General features: G+C 43.6%; 1 protein-coding gene across 1 annotated transcript in view; it reads right to left on the reverse strand.

Moving 5' to 3' along the window:
• Nucleotides 1-1,000: 1,000 nt before the first annotated feature.
• Hs3st5 (heparan sulfate-glucosamine 3-sulfotransferase 5) overlaps nucleotides 1,001-21,631 on the reverse strand; it is a 109,340-nt gene continuing 88,709 nt past the window's right edge. The window contains exons 2-3 of the mRNA XM_087910875.1: nucleotides 6,521-6,659; nucleotides 1,001-2,761 (exon numbers count right to left, since the gene is read on the reverse strand). Of these exons, the coding sequence (XP_087767001.1) occupies nucleotides 1,828-2,761; nucleotides 6,521-6,627 (1,041 nt within the window). The 5' untranslated portion in view covers nucleotides 6,628-6,659 and the 3' untranslated portion in view covers nucleotides 1,001-1,827. The remainder of the gene's footprint in view (nucleotides 2,762-6,520; nucleotides 6,660-21,631) is intronic.

Here is a 21,631-nt window from a genome sequence, read left to right on the forward strand (position 1 = left end):
AGACCATGCTCACTGGTATTGGAAAAGGAAGGACTACTTTTTTTTTTAGATCATCATCAAATTACTGGACATGAGAAAGGTGAGAAAACAGACCCTTATTTCCACAAGGGGAAATTACTGTGGTTGACAGACTCTCTATGCAGCCTAGTGTTTGGCGGAGCCTTCTCAAACATTTCCTCCCTGCTAAGCAACTACACGTGCAGATGCCCCAGTGTTTATGCTGTTATAACTCTCCCTGCCCTTTTCTGAAGGGCGTTTAGGTCAAAGTTGGTCTCTGATACTCCCAAGGTACCCAGTTTAGTGCTCCTTTCTCAGGGTGGGAATGCGGGCCATCTGCTTGTTCATGGCAGAGCTGTGCGGTTTGGTCTGAGCAGATTAAGTCATTTTCCTGTCAAAGTGAGTTCTGAAACTGTTCTTGCATTGGTGCAGCACCAGCAGCTCTCAGTACAGAAACCACACATGCATTCTACTATTATTTTATTTCCTGGTCCAACAGTGATTGGAGCTTCAAAGGCAATTGTGATTCTGTTGCTTCTCTTTTCTCTCTGGCACAACAGCATGTGGATTCTATGTACACACTTGGGGTCAGAGCAGCACCAGAGTTCTCTGGGGTGGCTGTTCTTCCTTGATTTCCAGAAGGTTGAGATGTTTGTAAAGTGTTCTCAACCTCCCTTTCACAGGGGATTGGAAATCTAGAGGCGAAGTGAATGACTTCATATTCCCTCAGAAGGACAGAGCTTCGGCGCTGGAGGCCAGCAGAGGGCGCTCCATGCATGCACAGCTCTCTCTCTCTCTCTCTCCCTCCCTCCCTCCCTCCCTCTTTCTTTCTTTTACACACACACACACACACACACACACACACACACACACACACACACACACAGAGAGAGAGAGAGAGAGAGAGAGAGAGAGAGAGAGAGCCTCCCCACTCCAAAAGGGGGCACACAGTAAAAGGAGTTTATAAGAAAAGTTGCACATAGTGTAATTTTAATCCATTCCATTTTAAATACCACAATAAATTTAATTTTCACAATAAATTAAATAGCCATATTCAGTTTACAAAATAGAATTACTTAGTGTGAAACTGATATTTACAACATTTACAATATGTACAGGACATTTCTCTGTGTTGACATACACATGGAAGTGAAAGGACTTGACTCTCCAGCACGTGATTGACATGCTACAAATGACACCATGGTCCATACAAGGAAGCAATAGTGCAAAACCACCACAGGAACTTTGGAACCATGTCAATTTTATGAGATAGGACATTCTTTTAAATAACAAAAAAAAATAGCATATTCTATTTTCATGGCACCAACCCGGTATTTGTATTAAAGAGCCAGCTTCACTTAAGACAACAAAACAAGAAACAAAAACCAACAAAACAAAACTAAACAAAACCCAAAAAAAAACCAGAAAACTGAATCCTCCACTTCCTGACGCTTCGTAGCCATTGGTACATTTTCACACATTCATCTTTTGGCTTAAATCTATGAAAATGGCGGGTGACAAGTTCTGAACCCAAGGAAGACTAACTCGAGATTATCTGAAGTCACTTTCCCTCAGTCCCACCACCTCCACTCTTCTTTTGTAAATAGCTTCAAAGGTGCAACTCTGCAGGCAGAAATTTAGTGTTCACTCTTTTGTAAATTCTCAGTAGAAAAAGAATTGATCTTGCATTTGGTCACACACCGCATATGTACAAGTATTCACGGGGAAATGAACTGGGTAGCTGAGTCTGGGAAAGTGCATATTTAAATCTAGAGGAGACGCCGCCACGTGTCTCCAGGGACAACACACGGTGTTGTGTGATGGATTGTTTTAGGGCCAGTTCAATGTCCTCCCAGTGATCTGGTAAAACTTTTGATTAAAGGGATGAAAGAATTTGCGCAATTTGGTAACAACAGAGGGGTCTACCTCTGGATGGATGCGCCCCTTGCTGCCCGCCAGGCACTTATTAAAGATAATGTTAAATCGCAAACAGTAAAACCCTCTGGTAGCGTTGAAATATAAATTGTACTGACTTATCCTCGGAGGAAGGTTCAAGAACTTCTCCACGAGCTGTAGTTCTGGCAGAGGCTCGGTGATGAGACGGTCTCCATCCACGACATGGAACTGTTCAATCGGAAAGTACTTCAGCCAGCGCTCCAGATGTTTCGTGTAGATGCTGGTCCTAACCGCCTTGTACTTCGTGTTCACCTCGCAGGTATTAGGGTCTATGGCTAGCTTCTCGAACTTATAGTAGGTTTTGTTCTTCCTCTCCTTCCCCTCTAGCACCTGAGTGTAATCAGAAATCGCTCGTGTGGTCGGCTCCCTGACAATGATCAACAGCTTGATGGATGAGTTCATTTTGTAAATCCTTTCCGGAACTTCTTCTGTGATGAAATAGGCCGGGCTCTTTTCAATTGTGATTTGCTGAGGGTAGGAAAAAGGCATTTTTTTCCTGTACCACTCAATACCCTTGGCATAGTTCTCATCGTTGTCAAAGAAGTGGATCTCTTGAGAAGCTTTGACCACAGCAGGATGGAGGTTCAACATCTCTAGCAGGGCCCTAGTGCCCCCTTTCCGTACCCCAATGATGATGGCTTTCGGGAGCTGCTGGACCAGGTCATGGAGGCGAACCTGCTCCTTGGAAGAGTTGCCCTTGCGGAACTCATGCAGAAGACCTCTCTTAAACTGCAGGGCCCGGAGAGGGAACTCAGCCTGACTGTGGGAGCCACCAAATCGGTTTTCAACAGGGCAAATGGGCTGGAGCCTGCAAGCCGAAGAGAGACACCGTAAGAAACTTATTCCCACTTAACTTCTCATTGTTCTACATCTGTGCCCAGACTCAGATTCTACATGCATAAATAAAGCCACTGGGTCCCAGGCTGCTGCGATCCATTATGAACATATGTTTAGAAAATTTTATGTTAAGCAACCCTGTGTTCAGTAGAGCACACATAATTGATGGGATTTTTTTTTATTAGTGCTCCTTAAAATTTTTATTCACCAAGCACTTAATTGACTACGGCGTGTACTTATGCTCACAGTACAAGATAGACAAGTGACACCAGCCATACTAATAGCTTTTTAACAGCAACAGCTCACCAGTTAAAATCATTTAGAAATTGGGAAGGCAGAAGATTATAATCTTCAGCTAAGATGCTGAAGGGCAAAGAGGAGACGATTTATTTCAAGCGTTGTGTGGAATTGTTTCTTCTCCTTTGGCAGCCTAGCACCATTCACATGGCCCCTTAGGATCCTTGAGATACAGTTGGAAAGGGGACTCCAATCTTTGTGGTTGGCTCTTTGCATCACCATCATGCAGAACTCCAGTCTTGGTCCTTGCTGAACGTTTTTATTCTGTGAGAATTTCTGACCCCATCCTTGGGGATAGGCAGAGGAGGGCTCTACTTTTGACTCTCTTTTCATTTCTATCTAAAAAGGTCAAGTTTCTACATCCATTCTGCTGATTGTATGAACAATCCCAAGCATCACTGTTCTGTGTATGACCCACCACTCCTGCAACCAGAAATCTGGAAGAAAGACTTTGATGGGGCCAGAAATCCCAAATTTTCATCCCACGCAATTTAATTCAGGAGCTAGAGCTTATAAGATAAGAAATGCAATGGATAGAGCCAGGAACGATGAACAACTTAATATTTTTCTGAGAAAGATGCAGTAATAGCCGCAATAATATTAAAACAAAATGACTACTTCAACATGGCCTGTACGTATGGTTAGAAAATTGTGTGTACCTTTATATGTAATCTGATGATAAGTTGAAATTCACTCTAAAAAGTCAACTAGGTTGATTTAGGAAGTCATTTTAGGCTTATTGGTCAAAGGGGATAATACTAATCAAAATGGCTATTAAATTATTTCTTCCAGATGGAATTTTCTAATGACTGCAGTAATTTGGGGTCTCTCTCCTTCTCTGTGGCAATGAGGCTGTCTCTTGCTTTCCCAAGAGGCCCCACTGCATCTTCAAGCCATGCTCAACCAATTGTGTAAAACTTAGGGGCATGGCATTGGGTTTGCTCTGTTTACCTAGGCCAATATCATACTCTTCAAGAAAAATAAAAACATGGGTTAGTTTTTCTAATATTTATTCTATGATTCTTGAGACAACTCACATCCATTTCAGAAAGTTGAAAACAAGCAATGGAAATCCATTGTGAAAACAGGGCTTATCACTGTTTTGGTTCGGGTTCCTTTCGCTGTGATAAAACATCTATGGCCAAGGCCAATCTTATGGAGGAAAGGATTTATTTCAGCTTTCATTCCCATATCACAGTCCATCATGGAAGGAAATCAGGGTGGGAACCCAAGACAAGTACGTGGTGGCAGAAACTAAGACAGAAGCCCTGGAGGAAAGCAACTTACTGGCTTGTTTAGTCTGCTTTCTTAGCATGAGCTGCCCAAGGGTGGCACTGTCCACAATGTACTGGGCCCTCCACATCAATCAAAAACTACACTACAGGCTTGTTTACAGGCCAATCTGATAGAGGTATTTTCTCAATAGAGAGCCCGCTCTTCCCAATTGAGTTCATCTTGTATCATTAAAAAAAATCAAACGAATCAGGACAACAGTTAATGTTCTTGGAAAATGTGAATTTATAAATTCATTGGAATTATTATTCTAGGGTTCTAATTGAATGCTAAAATGTTGTCAACAGACACATAGTTAAAAGTGTTTTTGATTGTAGCACCGTTGAGGATAGTATAAATTAGCCCTTTTGCCCTTCTTCGGCTCTATCTATAAAGCTAGCACTATTTCACTGAGACAGCCATTGATGGACATGTCTCCTAGGTATGTAGAATGATGCTAGTACCGTTTCTGTGAACACTGAAGCAATCATCTCTCAAATATTATTCTCCAGAAGTAACTAAGCAGGAATGGAACTCCTTCTGTCCGGAAAGGACTGCCTTCTTTCTGAACTTGCCTCTTCTTTCTACTTCCTACCCTGGAAGATCAAACTCTATAAGGACAGTTGTTTTATAGATGCCCCCAGTAAAAAGAACAGGTAAAGCCAGGAGAAAATATCTCACTCCCCTGCTCCTGGAAGAGCAGCTCTAAGGCTGCCAGACCCAAAGCAGAATTTAACACTAGAAGAGACAAAGGAAGTAACTCAGGCTTCCTCCGAGAAAGCAGTCTCCAGTTACTAAGGGTAAGCCTGAAGAAGCACGTGTCATTTTCAGACAAAATGTATTCAAAATCTTAAGCAATGTATTGTGGGAAAGGCCACCAGATAATGGAATTTCTTATACAATCTGTTCCACTAAAGAGTTAAGAGGAAAACTGCTACTAGCTGATTGATAAATGTGTTCATAGCTATAAGACCAATTACTCAATAAAATGTCAATGATTGGCAACTAATGATGTTGGGAAGGCTTCATATTAAAGTTCTGTTATAGACATAGGTCAAATGTTGTTGTCTCAAGGCTGTTCACTATTAAATGGCACGTCAAGAATAAACACTGGAATGCCAGCACTGAGTGATAAGCTCTCAGTTAGATCTGCCACAATTACAAAGTAGAAGGAATTTTTAATGAGAAAACATCAAAAGGGGGTTAATGTTTATCAGTTAAGCTGGACACTGGCTGAAGGAAAGTAAGGACCATTGTTGTATTGTTTTACAGCACTGGAATGACGGGATACTGAGAAGAAAACTGAAGCTATTTCCATTTAAAAACGTGGATGTGTTTTTGTTGACTTTGGGAACCGAATAGGACAAAGAATCCAGTCTTTCACTACAAGAATTCGTTCGGGGGGGGGGGGGGTGATAGCATCTTCTTTATTTCAAAAACTAAGCTCTCAATATTTTCCTGTCAGCCTGGCTGTAGAACCATTAAAGAACATCTCAGGGACACACAACTGTCATGATGGGGACTCCAGCAAGCCCAGCACCTCTCAATACTTTGCCTATTAAGAGCCAACCCCCAGCGCTGTAATTTCCTCTCTATGGATTTTCCAATGCCTTCTGGGAAATCATTTTGTGTGACAGCCTTCTTGTTGGGTACCCGAACGCCAGAGTTAATTAACATAGTTAAAAATCCATGCCCGTAGTCATCTTTCCAGGGCAGGGGACTGCAAGCTCGATGAGCTTCTTTACTGGTGCATACATAATTGTCCACTCATAAATTTCAAAATGAGGAGACATAGTTTGATCACCAGAGTGCCGTCATGGTTGACGGTCAGCACCAGGTACACACAGGCCACATTGGGTTCTAGTCAGCGATGATAGTATTTATTTATTTATTATGTGACTATCTTTATGCCTCCTCTGAGCATGAGTGTCAGTACTCACAGAATGCAGATTAATTTGAATGAAGCATCTTGGTTTGAGCAGTGTGGAACTTGTACCTTTAAGGTCTTAATGAATCAAAATCAACAGCACAGAAAGCTGTTTTTCTTGGGAGTCTTGAGGGACGAAAACAAATGGACTAACTTAAAGTTATATCCCAAGGAAGCTCACATCAGGACATACAGAAGGCTGCGTGAGTGGAGAGCGTGTATTTAACCACCTACCTATCCAAGCTCCCAACTCTGGCAACTAGATACAGCAGGCTCCCAACGGCAAGGCTTCCCAGCACCAGGAGCTTCTGTCTCAGCCACACCTGCTGTTTGAATAGCATGGCCCTCCATCAACCTTCAGGACTGCCACAGTCTGAGAACAGAGAGAAGGTACCTGTCAGTAGTTGTCATAATGCCAGCCAGAACTGGAGACCAAACTAAAAGATAGCATACCAATGTTGGCAGGTTTCACGGTGTAGCTGATTTTCACAAAACTTACCTTTCTTTCTTTCTGTTTTTAAAACCTGGCCCGTGCTGTAAGATCAACTATCAATTCTGTGGGGATTACATAGAATTTGTTCTGTCTTCAAAAATTTCTGAAGCACATAAAAGTTCAAACATACATACATACTTGCATACATATCTAGACAGACAGACAGAATACTGAGAAAATGAGCAACCCGAGGCTTTATCAGTAAGGCAATAAACTGGGAAACTGCAGTTAAAATAAGAGAATGAATGCTGAAATTCCCATTTAGTAAATGATCACTTTGGACTTAACGGTAGCATCCTTGTCTTAGACCGTTTTGCTCTGCTTTGCTGGTGAATGGAACAAAACGGGGGGAATTTCAAAAGTGACAGTTTCCTGAGGTTAGCAGAGGTGAGAATCCAGCCTGCCCATGCTTGAAGACACAGTCTCCAAGGAGCTCTCTATTGGCCTTCATGTCTCCTCCCAGTCCGGGACGCTGGAAACACACTTTGACTAGTGGTTCTACTGTGCGGCCTCTCTAGGCTCCCGGGGAAACTGAATAGGTTGGGCTTTGTCAGACTTACTTTTACCTCACCAGAAAGTTTACCTGAAAGCTTTGTTCTCTCGTACATGAGAAGTGTAGTGTAAGGCTTTACTTGTGCCATTATTACATTCTGGAGAAAAATATATATATATAAGCTTCCAATTCAGACTTCTTATTGAAAATAAATTCAATCTCCTTTCAAGATAAGATTGTTTGATTCTTATTGAAACTGAAAGTAGTAACCCGAGAAGACAGAAGCAGAGCACTGGCTGGAAAAGATCTCACTGCCCAGGGATCTATCTCCACGTGTGTTACGTGGAGATCCCTGCCATGCAGAAGAGGAATGCTGGCTTGTCAGGATGACCTAGACTTTCATTCATCAAGAAACTGCTGAGCGCCAATAGCATTCTCCACTACTAGAGTAGGTACACAGAGATTTCAAAAATATTCCAAAAAAGGTTCAGTCCTTGGGCAACTGGTCATGTGATTAGAAAGTCATGGAACAACCCAAGAACACAACCTATGACTCAATAATGTGTGGAAAAATGTTGGTGAAAGACACTGTGGGCTCCATAAAAACTTCAGTTTTTATTTGCTAAGCAAATTGTAGGAAGTGATCCAAAGAGAGGCCATAGGAACAGATAAAGGAGCTTGCTCATGTGCTCGGCTCTGCGCTGGGTGCTACAGAGAATCATGAACAGTTAGACAGACACAGTCTTTGCCCACTCAGGATCTACACTCCAGTGTGAAAGTCAGATGGTAAGTCAACAAACTTACATGGGATTAAAAGATACTTAGAAATTACATTAAACGTCACAAAGGGAAATTATAGGAGAAAAGAAGTCGCGGGGAGTTTCTGGTCTCCCCGGAGAAGGGAGAGTTGCGTGATATGCTGGGGAGGATAGCAAGAAGTCAGGAGGCATGGCAGGGTGACTGGCAGAAGAACCATTGTGACTGGGAGCTGGGGCAAGAAATGCTTGGCTCTCATAAGGGAAAGCAGGTGCAGCTGGACACAGGGAATAAGGAGAGGAGAGAGAAGGGTGTCTGCGGGGAATGGGTGGGTGTGCCTGTGGTTCTGTCTTACCAGTGTTTGCCTTAGAGTTACACAACAGCATAGAGAAAAGTATAAACGGCGGTTTACCGAGGCCTATTCTGTAGTAAGCACATTGTCAAGATGCTATTTCCGGAAATCCCAGGCTTAAATGCAAATACTGTTGCAGGATGCACAGCAAGGCAAGAAAAAATGACCCCTACAGGCAACAGGAAGCGGTCTGGCCCCGCTTCCCGTGTTGCCATGGTTTCCCCACCTTGATGGTCTCTATCCCTCTGAAACCGTAAGCCAAAGTAAATCCCCTTTTCCGCTAAGTTGCTTTTGGGCACCTGACTTTTATTACAGGAACAGAAAAGTAATGAATGCCCTGTGCTGTGGTGCTACAGGGAGAAGGAAGGGAGTTCTCTAAGTAGCCTCAAAGGCTTATCGGCTTTCCTGACTAAAGGATTACACATCCTTTCGGCTTTGGGCTTTAGTGTGAATGAATTACATGTGCGCATATTCACAAACAAATGGTGAGCTAAAGAGTGTAGCTGTAAAATGGGACTGAGGGGAAAGTCCCACAGCTGCAGTGGGAGTCGCCAGCCTTCCACAGAGGACCACAAGAGCAGGCCTACGAAGCAGTTTGGTTTTCCGAGGTATTTAGACATGGTGCCCACACCATCCTGCTCAAAAGTGTGTGGCACCATGCTTTATCTACTGTCGCAGCTCCTCACTCCACCTGTCTGTCTTCAGTGCCACTCTACCTAAGCGTTAAAATTCAGGATTCATCCTGGCTCTCCCATGAAGAATTCTCCTGGGGAGGCTCCTGCCCGTGGTCTCCTTCTCCTCCTCCGATCACTCGAACCACACATTCATTCAGTGCTCTAAAATCCCTGACTGTTGCCAACCATGGCCTTCTCTGTGTTCTACCACCATGTTGATAAGCCACCTGGTGGAATTTATAAGTCTGGAAAAATTAACTGAAAGGACTTGAGCCTGATTCAGTTTGTTTTGCTGTCCAGGCCAGAGAATCTCTCTAGGAGCCTGGCAGAATCACTTTAGAAATCATCCATTCTCCCCCTTCGGGGTGCCAGGCCGATGGTTCTGCACTAAGCCTGGGTTTGTGATTCCAGGTGAGAAACCCACTTCATTGAATGTTGCTTTCTGCTGCCATGTCTGACCACCCTAAGCAGAGAATTTCTTCGTGCCTTCTTCTGTCCAGGCACTCAGCCATCCTCTCATGCCTACCTTGTTGTTGTTGTTTGTTTGTTTTTTTTTAAATAACACAAGTATTTTCACTATACTCTTTTTCTGTGGGATTGAAGAGCCTAGTTAATTTTCCTAATATAAGCTATTTTGTCGCTGACCTGTTTGGGAGTTGTTTACTGGATCAAGTCCAGTAGGCCAGGCCTTTCTTCCAAGGGCTTAGTGTGATGGCCAACATCCTTCCCTTGCACGAGCTGTCTACACGTGCCTCTGTAGACAACAGAGGAAGTGCCGCTTGGCTGCTTCCTTTCTGCTCTCCATCCCTCTAGCTTGATGCTCCTGTTAGTGTCCTGACTGGCAGGGAGCACCTTTCCTATGTCTCTTAGCATATGCTGGTCCCACTGACTCTTTTCAGGAGGAGTGATCAAGGAAGGAGTAAACATCCCACTGCAGTTCCCACCAGTTGGTAGGAATGGATCTGGTCCATTGTACTGGAAATTATAGGGCCAAAGGGGAACATCTAGGCCTGGGAATAGAGCTTGGAAAGTGTTTGCTTGTGTGCATAAGTGAAGTTCTGAAGTGACCTTTTGGTTGGAGGCTACTTAAGAATGGCAATAAAGGCTGCTGAGGAGGTGGTCCAGGACTCAGGGACTAGAACATTTACCACTTTCCTGTAGAAATGTTTGTGCAAGCCTGTACACATTAGACTGCTAAGTCTGACTAATTCTGAGGTTATTTTTTTTCTTTGACCACTGAGAATCTTTCAATCTCACCCTGACCCCGAGCACCTCAAGTATAGACTCTGATTTCTGGACAAGGCCATGTGTTCTCATGTCGGTTTTTCTCTGTGGGATGTGCTGATACTCCCAATATACATGCAGTTCAGGTTCCCTGTGTGCAAGATACTAGATTTTTTTTCTAGCCTCCTGTTTGAAGAGCTGGCATAGTCCTCAGATGGATTCCTCTTATGCTCTATCTGGCCTATCACACCATTCAAGCACCTTCAGGTCTCCTGCGATGGGGCGGGTGTCTACATGTGAGATCTCAGCTGCCATGGGAGCTGCCAGTGACACACGGCAGACACCACAGTCCCTGTGCCAGGAGCACTTGAGAACGTTCTGGTTTAGTTTTGTCATGGGAACCTTCGGAAATTTGTTTTCCTCACCTGTGGAGTGAAGACAATAGTGTCTGTCTCACTGGATTAGCATGACATGGACCCCGGGAGAGAACTTTGAAAGCATCTTAACACGTTACAGAACTGAACCTTAATTAATATCTCGAGGAGGCAAATTAATTAGTTCTTGCATTTTGAAAAGGAAAATGATAGAATAAAAATAGTTCTCATGCGTAGGATAATTGGATTGTGAAAAACATAGGGTCATTTTAAGGATAAATAGCTTTTAATGGGATCTCCTATTAAATATTCAAATACCAACACTGGAATTTCTATTCATGTAAGACGGTGGACATGGACATCTGCTCAGGTACATATATCACACAGTCACTGCTTGTCTTGATGAGCTAAACCCTCTTGGAACTTTTGAGGGATGGAGAGGTCTCACCAGTATGTCGCAGTGACAGTCTTTAGGAGAAAGACAGTGACATTTCCCTCTACTTTATAGACAGTGACAGGGATGATGTGAGAGCAGTCCTAGAATAAATTTTCCTGGAGAATAAATAAGATATTAACTCAGAGTCAGGATGCCAATTTTGTTTTTCTATAGTTTCAAGAAGTGTTTAAGAGTTTTTAAAAGTTGGCATATCAAACACTAGGAGTTGTCCTTCTTAGTCTGGGGATACAGTAGAATGGTATAGACTTGATCTTTATGAGCAATGCTATTAAACTAAATGGAGAGCTGATGCAAATTCAGCCATAGTTTACCAGAGCAGTTGCGATGATTGGTTTTGGTTGTCATCTTGAGTGGATCTGATTTTAACTAAGAGGCAAAGCTCTGGGTGAAGGGTGAGGCCATTTCCTGGAAGGGTTAACAGCTGGGGAAGGAAGATTCCTCCCTCACAGATGGCAACACCTCTGGCAGCAATCCAGACAGAAAGGGATCCGAAGGAGATGCAGTGCTGTTTTCGCCTGCCTGCCTTCACTCCTGATGGTGAATGCATCTACACTGATACTGCTTTTGCTACCTTGGCTAACATCGGGACTCAGCTCCTTCAGTCTTTCCATTTTGACTGAAGACAAGTGTCTCTCCAGATCTCCTCTAGATCATCAGTACCAGCCTGAGAATATGAGGCATCTAGCCTCATGGCCGAGCAGCTCCTGGTACTCTACACATCTTTCTTGCCTTAAGGGCTAAAGGTTCTCAGCCTCTCTAATGTGCAGACAGCCATTGGCTGGAATACCCAATCTGTATTTGGCAAGCCACTCTAATATGTTCCTTTCATAATCTGCATTCCTCCTATCAGTGCTCTTCCTCTAGAGAATGCTAAAACCCTGTTATATTGGAAACAGGTAATTTATAATGATTTTAAATGTTTGTAACATATTTTTCTGGGCCTAGAGCGATATTTAAGTCTTCACGTGTCTCTTGTTTTTTTTCTCTCTCAGTATCTCATTTTGTGTTTCAACAACAACACAGTTCCTGCTTCTTCCACCAGCAAAACTTCCACAGGCATGGTATCGAGCCGAACACAGCCAGTGTCTACAAGAGAGTGCATGGCCAGAAACAGCAAGCTGCAGAGACATCTGGCTGATTCGCTAAAACAGCAGTCAGCAAAGAAAGAAACAATTCCCAAGCTCCAGCAAAGATATGAGGGGATTCAGAAATAATAATGATACAGATAGGCTCAAGTGTTGCTCAGAGGCTTGCAGACACGGGTCCCGCAAGCCCCTGGTAGCAGTAACAGCAATAATGGCAATGATAACAACAGAGTTCATTAAAACCACTGAACTTCTACGGCGGAATGGCTCCTGCAACATCACAGCCCTCTTTTGAGGACTAGCTCAGTCGTCCCAGGAAACAGCCTTCAGAGGCAGACAAGACGCGTGTCTATGGCTACCAGGCTCTGTTCTGTTCACGTTTATTTTCTGTCGTAATGCAACAGACTTGTAAAGTACAAGCTGTTTTATTTTATTTTTTGGATGGATAATGAGGAACAGAGAGATGCACAGATTACTTACCCAGGGGCATGTGCTAGCACACGCAGAGGGAGGATTCAAATTCAGAGTTATGTGACCCCTGAAGGGCGGGGCTCCTCGTCTGTTGTACCACTTAAACCCCCAGACGCTCGCCTGGGAGACTCTAGAAAAGCTTATTCACTGATGGACCAGGGCAGACAAACAATATAACTTGTCCTTGAAACTTGAAGAGGCAGAAAAAGCAAAGAAGAAAACGTTTCTATGGAAAAGAGAACTGGAAAGGGAAACAATTGTGTGATTCCAGCCCTCTTAAAGGAGGAGGAACGTTGGTAAGGGATAGTAAGCTAATTACAGAGGAGGAAGGCTGGTGAGTTATGGCGGTCGAATCAATGGCCGAAAGCATATCAAAGCTGTTAGGCAGCTCCTCTTCCATCACACCACTCGGACTGCAGACTCACCAGAACGTGAGACCCTCAACTGCCTTCTGCCTCATCCCTATGAAAGATTTTATAGATGAAGATGAAAATATTGGTTTTGACTGCCATCTGTCACGAACTCAGGTTATCGTGTGTTGGCTTTCAGGAGACCCTGGTGAAATCGGTTTAGTACCTTTACATCACCACTGTGTCCCGCTGCCCCCCCCAACCCTTCCCCTGAGTACCGTAGGCCACGGCTCCCCATCTGTCCACCAGTTCATCCTAGAAGAAGCCTTGGAGTTCATCAGCCTTGGTTTTTAGCTCAGTGCACTTGGTGCCATCTTTAGTGCACTGCCATTTGTCACTGCTGTGATTCAGGTCACTGTCTCTCTCAAACGAACCATTATGGCCTCCTAAGTGGCCTCCTACTATTAGTTTTGCTTCTGCTTCAATTTATTCTCCACTCCGATGCCAGATGGATCTTTGTCAACGGAAATCTGATCTCGTTGCCTCCAGGCTTAATACTCTTTAATGTGTCCCTATCAGTGAGGTGGGTTTAAAGGGTCCCTTACCCCTTTCCACCTCACTGCCCACGACTTAGTAGCTTCAGCACAGAGAATGGCTTGCCATTCTTGAATTGGGAGTGGTCCCCATGATTTCAACACCTTTTTTTTTTGAGGTTCTTACAGGCCTAAACAGAGCTCTGTGAGGAGTACACGGGCCTTCACTGCCAGGCTGATGCTCCCTTTGTCTCCTCTAGGCCTTATGGTCCTATCTTAGTTCTTCCGATGTCTTTCTGGTAATCAGGGAAGGCTGAGATTTTCTTTCCGTGCGCCACCACGGCTGCCACCACAGAATTCTACTTAACCCAAAATGGCTGACTTGCGTGTCCTCCCACAAAGTCAGTTTCCAGATTAAGAGCGTGTGTTTTCGTTATTGAATTATCACCAGCGCTTAGGGTCGCAGATGCTCTGCAAACAATTGCTGAATAATCAAATTAGTCAGATGGGATGGCCTTTAATATCCTGAAAGCAGCGACACCTGGACACCACCTCTCTTTAACTGAATTGAAACACTTTATCTTCGCAGGGTGCTTGCAGGCTCCTCAAGAGTTATGTGTCTGAAAGTGATCTCATTTTCCTGGCTTTTTTGAGAAAACCTGGGTACTTAACTATCCTTTGTCTGGACTCTGCTGTTGTTAACATTTTGCTATACACTTTCTTTTTGTCCCTCTTATTGCTATGTAAACACATCTTGCTTTTAGTGATCCATTTGAAAGTTTGTAGCCGATACAGCCCTGCAGCATCAGAAGGCAGAGTATGATGACCACCAGACCTGGTAGGGAGGGAAGGCAGTGGCTTTTGTATTTCAGAGCTTTGGGGAGCTGAAGTGATCCTGTCCGAAGTCCAAACTGCCTAGTGTACCCATTGTAAACTGTCAGCCTTAGGCTTCCCACAGCACTACTCCTGTCTTTCAGAGAAAGTTGCAAATTTTACAGCTCCCATCAGTAGAAACTGATGAAGCCACTCCTTCCCCAAAATTCAGTCTGTGAAGTTGACGGGCCAAACAAACAGACCAAAAAAATTAAAAAATAAACAAAAAGAAGAAGGAAGCCAGACTGACAGAAGGGAAGCAGAGAAAATATTCCCACACGAGTTCTTGTCAAATATACTTCACTCCCCCTCCTCTAAATTTCTTTAATAAAAGACAGCTGAGGAAGCAACTTGTGATTCTAACATGAGTGGTAGAGGCTGGGTAACACTCATCCACTGACATGCTACAATTGCTCCTATCGCAAGGCAGTTGCTCTCTGTGTGTCTGAGCCTCTCAGTGTGTGTGTGTGTGTGTGTGTGTGTGTTTATGTCTCTGTGTGTCTTTGTGTGTGTGTATATGTGTGTATGTGTGTGTATGTATGTGTCTCTATCTCTGTGTGTGTGTATATCTTTCTGTGTCTTTGTGTGTGTCTATGTTTGTATCTGTGTGCATGTCTATATATTCGCAGGTCAGATACTAACATGGGGTGTCTTGGCTACCCCTTATTTTTTTTGGGGGGGACCGGTTTTTTCACTAAACCTGGAACTCACTGATTCAGCTAGACTAGCAAGTCAGAAAGCCGTAGTCATCCTCCTGGATCTGTCTCCTCAGTGTGTTTTCACTCAATTTGGCTTTTTTATTTGGTGCTAGAGATCAAATTCGGGTCCTCATGCTTCTGTGATAAGCACTTCACTGACAGCCCTATTTCCTGCCCCTTAAAGTCACTATTAAAAATTAGATTATAGCCTGGTGCAGTGGCATACAACTGTGACCCTAGCTCTCACGAAACAGAGGCAGGAGGATTGGTAATTAAAGTCCAGCCTAGGCTTCATATGTTTAAAATTAAATAAATTGTCGAAGGCGGTAAGTACGAAAATCTCATTGTTACCTGATTGTCTTGATGCGCATCACAACCGTCTGCACTGTTGAGGATAAACCAGTTGCTCCATATGGTGGGAATGCATATCTCTTTCCAGTCCCCCATGCAGCAAATTCATCTTTACAGCTTCAAATTCCATGTTAGTCCATTAATGTTGCTAGCTTAAAAGTAGCAATGAAGGGATGAGTTTTGCAACAGAGATTGTAGACACTCTATGCCATCCACTTTCACCAAGATCAGCTTGAGTATTTACCAGCATCTCTACTACTCCTGTCCTTCATTACTGCTGTCTTTCTGAAGACCTAATTTCCAAACATGAAGGGTGATGTGATACAGTTTGTGTGAAAATGAGGTTGGGCTGTGCCCTCGCTCCTCCTCTCTTCAACCATGTCCCCATTTTCCTGACTTTTCTCATAGACCCACTTCCATTTCTAAGCCTCATGTGATCCTTTTCTTCTGTCCCCGTTGTTCTCTGCCTCCTTCCATTTTCCTCTCCCCTGCCACTGAGTGCGTTTTCTAAAGAGCTTTAAAAGCTAATGATGAAGAGAAATGGTTTTAAAATAACATTGATAGCCAAAAAAATAAAGTATAGCTAAATGTATTATAAAACCTGTATTTAATAAAACTATAATCTACAGTTAGTTTGCATGCAAAATGATGCATCTTCTCTTCTAATAAAGCAGGCTAATATTTCTTAAATTGAAATATTCACGGGTTAGGGGCTGCTGAATCTGCACACCAGTCTCTGGCCTGCAGCTGCCCTTTCACTTTGGAGAGGCATTGTCTCTTACCCAAGCAGCTATGATCAAACCACTTCCCACAACGACTGCTCTTCCCTCAACCTGACTCTCCAAGGCTTCTTGTGAAGATGATGCTGGGCACAGTGAGACAAGGTTATGCCAACTGGGCTGTGACTTGGGTGTGCAAAGGGTGGCACATTTGGCTTCGTGCTTTGTGGTCACTGTCTTGAAGTTTCTAATCTCTTCTGGGAAAATGACATCCATGTTTTCAGTGTGGCCCAAGACCTACAACTGCACCTGTTCATCATGCTGCCGCCCCCAGCCTGTGGGCTTTGGCTTTTTCACAGCGATGCCCCCCTCTTTTTCTTGCACGTGACTTTAAAATGCACACACTGTTGTAACTCTATCACACAGGTACAGAGCCATCTGCTTCTTCTTACAGAGCCAGAATCCTACTCCCCAGTGTTTCTCCATCTTAGTTCTATAATCTTCCCTGTGACTCAGTGCTTCCTTGGGTAACTGACCGTGGGAATGGTATTGGAATCTGCCCATAGGTTCAGAAGTTAAGTTTCCTATATGCACTCTTTATAGTAGACTATGTGTCAAGGAGGTTATACACTTACATGTACACATGCACATGCAGATATACACCCACACAGATATACTCTTTATAGTAGACTATGTATTAAGGAGGTTATACACACACATACACACATGCACCCACAGGTATACACCCACACAGATATACTCATTATAGTAGACTCTGTGACAAGGAGGTTAGTACACACACACACACACACACACACACACACACACACACTTTATAGTAGATGACTATATGCCAATTAGGTTAGCATACACACAAACACACACCACACACCTTACATGCACATGCAACACACAAAGTTTTACTGGCTCAAATTATTAGGGGAATTACTATAAGAGAAAAGGGAAGTATCTATCGGATAAATAAGAAACCAGAGAAAGCTATCTCTGACATTGCTGTTTCTCTCAAAGAAAACATCATCCAGAAACCTCAAACTGTATCCTCTATCTCCTGTGTGATTTTGAATAAGTCCCTTCACTCCTTTAACCTTCCAGATTTTTCACTTAAGAAACACAGGACTTGGAAAAGAGGGACACATTCAGCAATCCTTTCTTGGCCTAAAATTCCTTTATTCCAAGAGTTTTTCCTCTCCTCCTCCTCCTCCTCCTCCTCCTCTTCCTCCTCTTCCTTCTCCTCCTCCTCCTTCTCCTTCTAATATCAGTTTGGCTTGCACTGCCTGCTCCCGTAATGAGACAGGAATACACTAGAAAGTTAACAACTGCAAAGTGAGGGGTGGAATTCATGCCTGAGGTCATTTTCAATTTTTAATATCTTATTATCCCTCAGTTTTAAGCAGAAGTAGTCTCTTTAGAGTTGGCTCCACCACATCACACTGCCTATTACCGTAGAAAATAATCATCTGCTCCTAGGACACAGACACTCTGAAAAGATACAGACACTTGAGAAAGATCTGCTGATTAGCTTTCAATTTACCCTGCTGTCAGGAGCCCACTGGAAGCGTATTCTGAGGAAATTAACTGAGGGCAGTTAGGGAAGACTGTCATAAAGAATTTGCTTTTATTCTATCGTGATAATCAAATGAGAGGGCAGCGCCGAGAAGAAATGCATGTTCAGGAGCATCAGAGCTGGCCTGGGAGGCCATGTTTGGCTTCAAGGCCATGTGCAGGCCCCTGTGGGTGCCAGTTGATGACTGAAGCAGAAAATGCTTTAGTGAGGAAGCCCATGGTTACTTTATCAAATGGCCAAGGAGATTTTTGGCTCTTTCTTTAGTAAGCCTTGAAGGGTTTGAGGAAAAGACTTCCACCAGAACACAGAATGCCAGTTCGTGCTGTGGGGAGCAGGTCTGAGCCTATGAGGACTTTTCAAATGGTTCTCAATTCCATTCAGCGTCTGATAACACACATCCATTATTTATATCACCTCCCACCATTGTGTTGTCCCGAGTCGTCTGCGGGCTCCGTCTGCAGCAGGGTACTCACGCTGCATTTGTAATGACCAAGTTTAAAGGGAACCAGTTACCTGTGCAGGAGTCTCATTTGGTAGGAAGGGGGGAACTGGATTCCATCGTGGCCTGGAATCCCCACCACTCTCAATCTCAGGAGTTCACTGGCATATGCAATGGATGTTTGTGTCACTTCTAAAACTGCATTTTACTGGACTTTCACAACAAAGAGCTAATGAAGGCAAGACCTGGTATTTTTTATTGTCTAGATGAAGCAGCCCAGACTGGCTTGAGTGGAGCATTCATGTCACATGACTCACACCTGGACAAGCATGCAAAGAACCTGGCTACTTTCCCACTAGTTTCTTTGCTGGAAAGAGAAATCATTTTTCTGTGAAGATCAGGTATTCATTTTTAATTCTAGGACCCAGACCCCTATTAGTGAAAATTTGATCCTGGGATAATATAAATTTTGAAAGAATACTAAAGTAAATTTTATTAACATATAGGGCTTATAAAAGATGAAAGATGTACAAACTAATTTTGAATTAAGTTTTCTTCTTCTTCTTCTTCTTCTTCTTCTTCGTCTCTCTCTCTCTCTCTCTCTCTCTCTCTCTCTCTCGCTGGATCAGCAGTTTCATTAAGAAAGATATCTTCACAGAATGAGAAGGATTATAAATGCACTACTGAGAGTAGCAAAAGAAATAAACTAGTTAATTGGATAATTAATTTCTTAGAATGAGAGCTGTGAGGTCAGAGCACTAATTTCCCCTCCCAACTAATACGACTTTGTCAGACTTTTATTTTGGACTAACTTTGTAAGCTTTTCTAAATTAGATATTATTTTAGCCAATAATCATTTAGATGCTTCATAGTTACTAATACTCCCCCTCACTGCGATGTCTTCAATTTTACGATTGTCAGCTTTATTGGGATATAGTCCACTGGGAATACATGTATCCAAGGTGTGGTTGTGCAGGTTTTAGTATATGCAAGCTCACCATAGTTCAGACACTGCCGTCTCTCCAGGAGAGACCCTGGACCCCTCTGCTGTTCAACCTTCCCCGTCTCCTGCTCCCAGGCTTAGGCACCAGTGACCCACTCTTGCTACCACGATTCTGAATCGTACCGAAGCCCTTCCATGTTCCTTCTGCCAGATGTTTCCACCTGAGCCCTTCTAGTTCTTGTCCAACAAACAAATGCAGAATGGTTTCCCTAAAATCTCTTTCTCCTCCCTCTAAATCTGTAGACCTTTGGTCATCTCTCGTAGCTGATCTAATTCCCGAAGGGGTTAGCTGTTGAGAGTAACGGCGAGATAAAAAGAGTAGTTTCAAAGAAGAAAGAACTGACAAAGCTTTTCTCCTTGGAAAATTAGTCTTTCTGCGTGCGTTACTTCAGCACAGATTGGCTGTTAAAATGGCTTGTATTCAGTGAAAACGTGTTAAACTAGCAAGGAACCTGGGATGTAAGGAGGGGTTCACAGAGACAGTGCCCAGGAGGCAAGTTCTCACTGAGTGTTAAGCAGGATTACAGCCAAAGGCGGTGTAGATTTTTACTACCACCCACGGCAGAGGGATTTCAGGACTCCAGTTGTGGAGAGGTGACTGGGTGTTACCAAGAAAAAACTAGGAATGTGTGGTGTCAGCCAGGCTGGTGTTCCGGCAGTCAGGGAATGGAAAACTACAGAAAGTGAGGAGAGGGTGTTTGGAGTGATTTGTCTGTCTGAGTTTATTAATTATCATTTATCCTGAGGATAAACAAGCTTCTTGTATATTTAAGATGGAGAGTAGATTTGCAAATTGGAGAAGAAATCCATAGAAATTAGGTCCTTGCCTAGGTTCTCAAGTAAGGAGAGAGAGGGAGGGAGGGAGGGAAAGAGACTAGAGATCCTTCCCCAGGGTTCACATTTGCGACAACTCCAGGTACTTGAGGAGACTCTTGTGAGTGGCGGAAGATTTGTGTCTTAAATGAGCAGAGAGAGGACCTAGTATTGCAAATGTTCTGAAATATCCACTCAAAGTCGGGGCTCAGGGGCCCGATTGTCAGTCAGAAACTCCTTTGGAGGCATCCAGCTGTCTCAGGCAGGCATTTTAAAAAAGGCTTGTGTCATCTTGGAGATAAGGGCTTCAGCTAGCAGAAGCAGGCCTGATTTCTGTAACAGTTGTTCCATGTCCTGTGCCCCAATCCTACATTTAAAAACTCTGGGGTCTGGGCTTTTGTTTGCCTGTTTTGTGGTCTCTTACTTCACACACAGTGACCTTGTTTGTTTGCGATTCATCCCGATTCTTATTCTATGAACTGAACTATTTTGTTGGCATTCCTGAACCCAGGGTTCAACTTTAGTTCTTCTAATGCAGATACCAATTGTTAGGCCACAAGTGCCACTTCCCTACCCACCTCTGCCACCCTCACCCCTCCACCCCACCAATGGCACTGCTGTTGAACTATATTCAAAGAAGTAACTGACCCAAACCAGGCTGGATTCTTGTCAGGTGAAAAGAAGGACTGGTGTCTGGTAAACAGAAACCTAAACTGAGCTTCCCTCAGGATTCTCCTGAGGTGGGTTTCTGTTTGTAGGGAAAACACTGCTTCCCTGATCTGAACCCAACAGTCAAATACCTCTGATAAAGGGCGTGTAATTCCTGATTAACCAGAACAGCCTACAGCTTTTCCAAGTTCCCAGGCCACTTCCGACCTCTACCTTCCCTGAAAAGCTGACAAGGTTCTTTCTGTCTGGTGCGGTTCTCTTTAAAACAGTCCCCTAATAAACTGTCTTTCTACCCATGGAGTGGTCTGGTTTGGTGGTTTCACTTAGAGAAATTTTCTGTCGGTTGTTGGAGACCATGGTCATCTGGGACCATGTGGGAGACAAGAAGAGGGCACCAAAGGCCTTGGAGTTAGAGCCACAGGCAGTTGTGAGCTGACTGAAGTAAGTGCTAGGAACCAAACTTGGGTCATTTGCAAGAGCAGTACTCACTCTTAGCTGCTGAGGCATCTCTCCAGAATCTGCCCCCTTCTAAAACATTTATTCTTATTATTTTGATTATGTGTTTTATGTGTCTCTGAGTGGTTTTGTGCACCAGCGCCTGTTTCCACAGAGGCCAGAGGATTGAGGCTTTGAACCCCCTGGAATTTAGCTGTGAGCCACATGGATGTGGACGTGAGAAACTGAACTCAGGCCCTCTTCAAAAAAAGTACTCAATCTCAATTGCTGTGTCATCTCTCTAGATATCTTTACTCCATTTCAAATTTTTTAAATTATATTTACTTGTTTGTGTGTGTTGGGGGATTGTTGATATAGACGTCAAATGATGGGGGTCTGTTCTCTACCTCCACCTGTCGTCACGGAGATTGAGCTCAGGTGGTCAGTCTTGCTACCAAGGACCTCTAACATGAGCTGTCTTGCTGGCCCCTTTGTTTC

Source organism: Myodes glareolus, chromosome 1 (genome assembly GCF_982192425.1).
Source record: "Myodes glareolus chromosome 1, mMyoGla1.1, whole genome shotgun sequence".
Classification (NCBI taxonomy): domain Eukaryota; kingdom Metazoa; phylum Chordata; class Mammalia; order Rodentia; family Cricetidae; genus Myodes; species Myodes glareolus.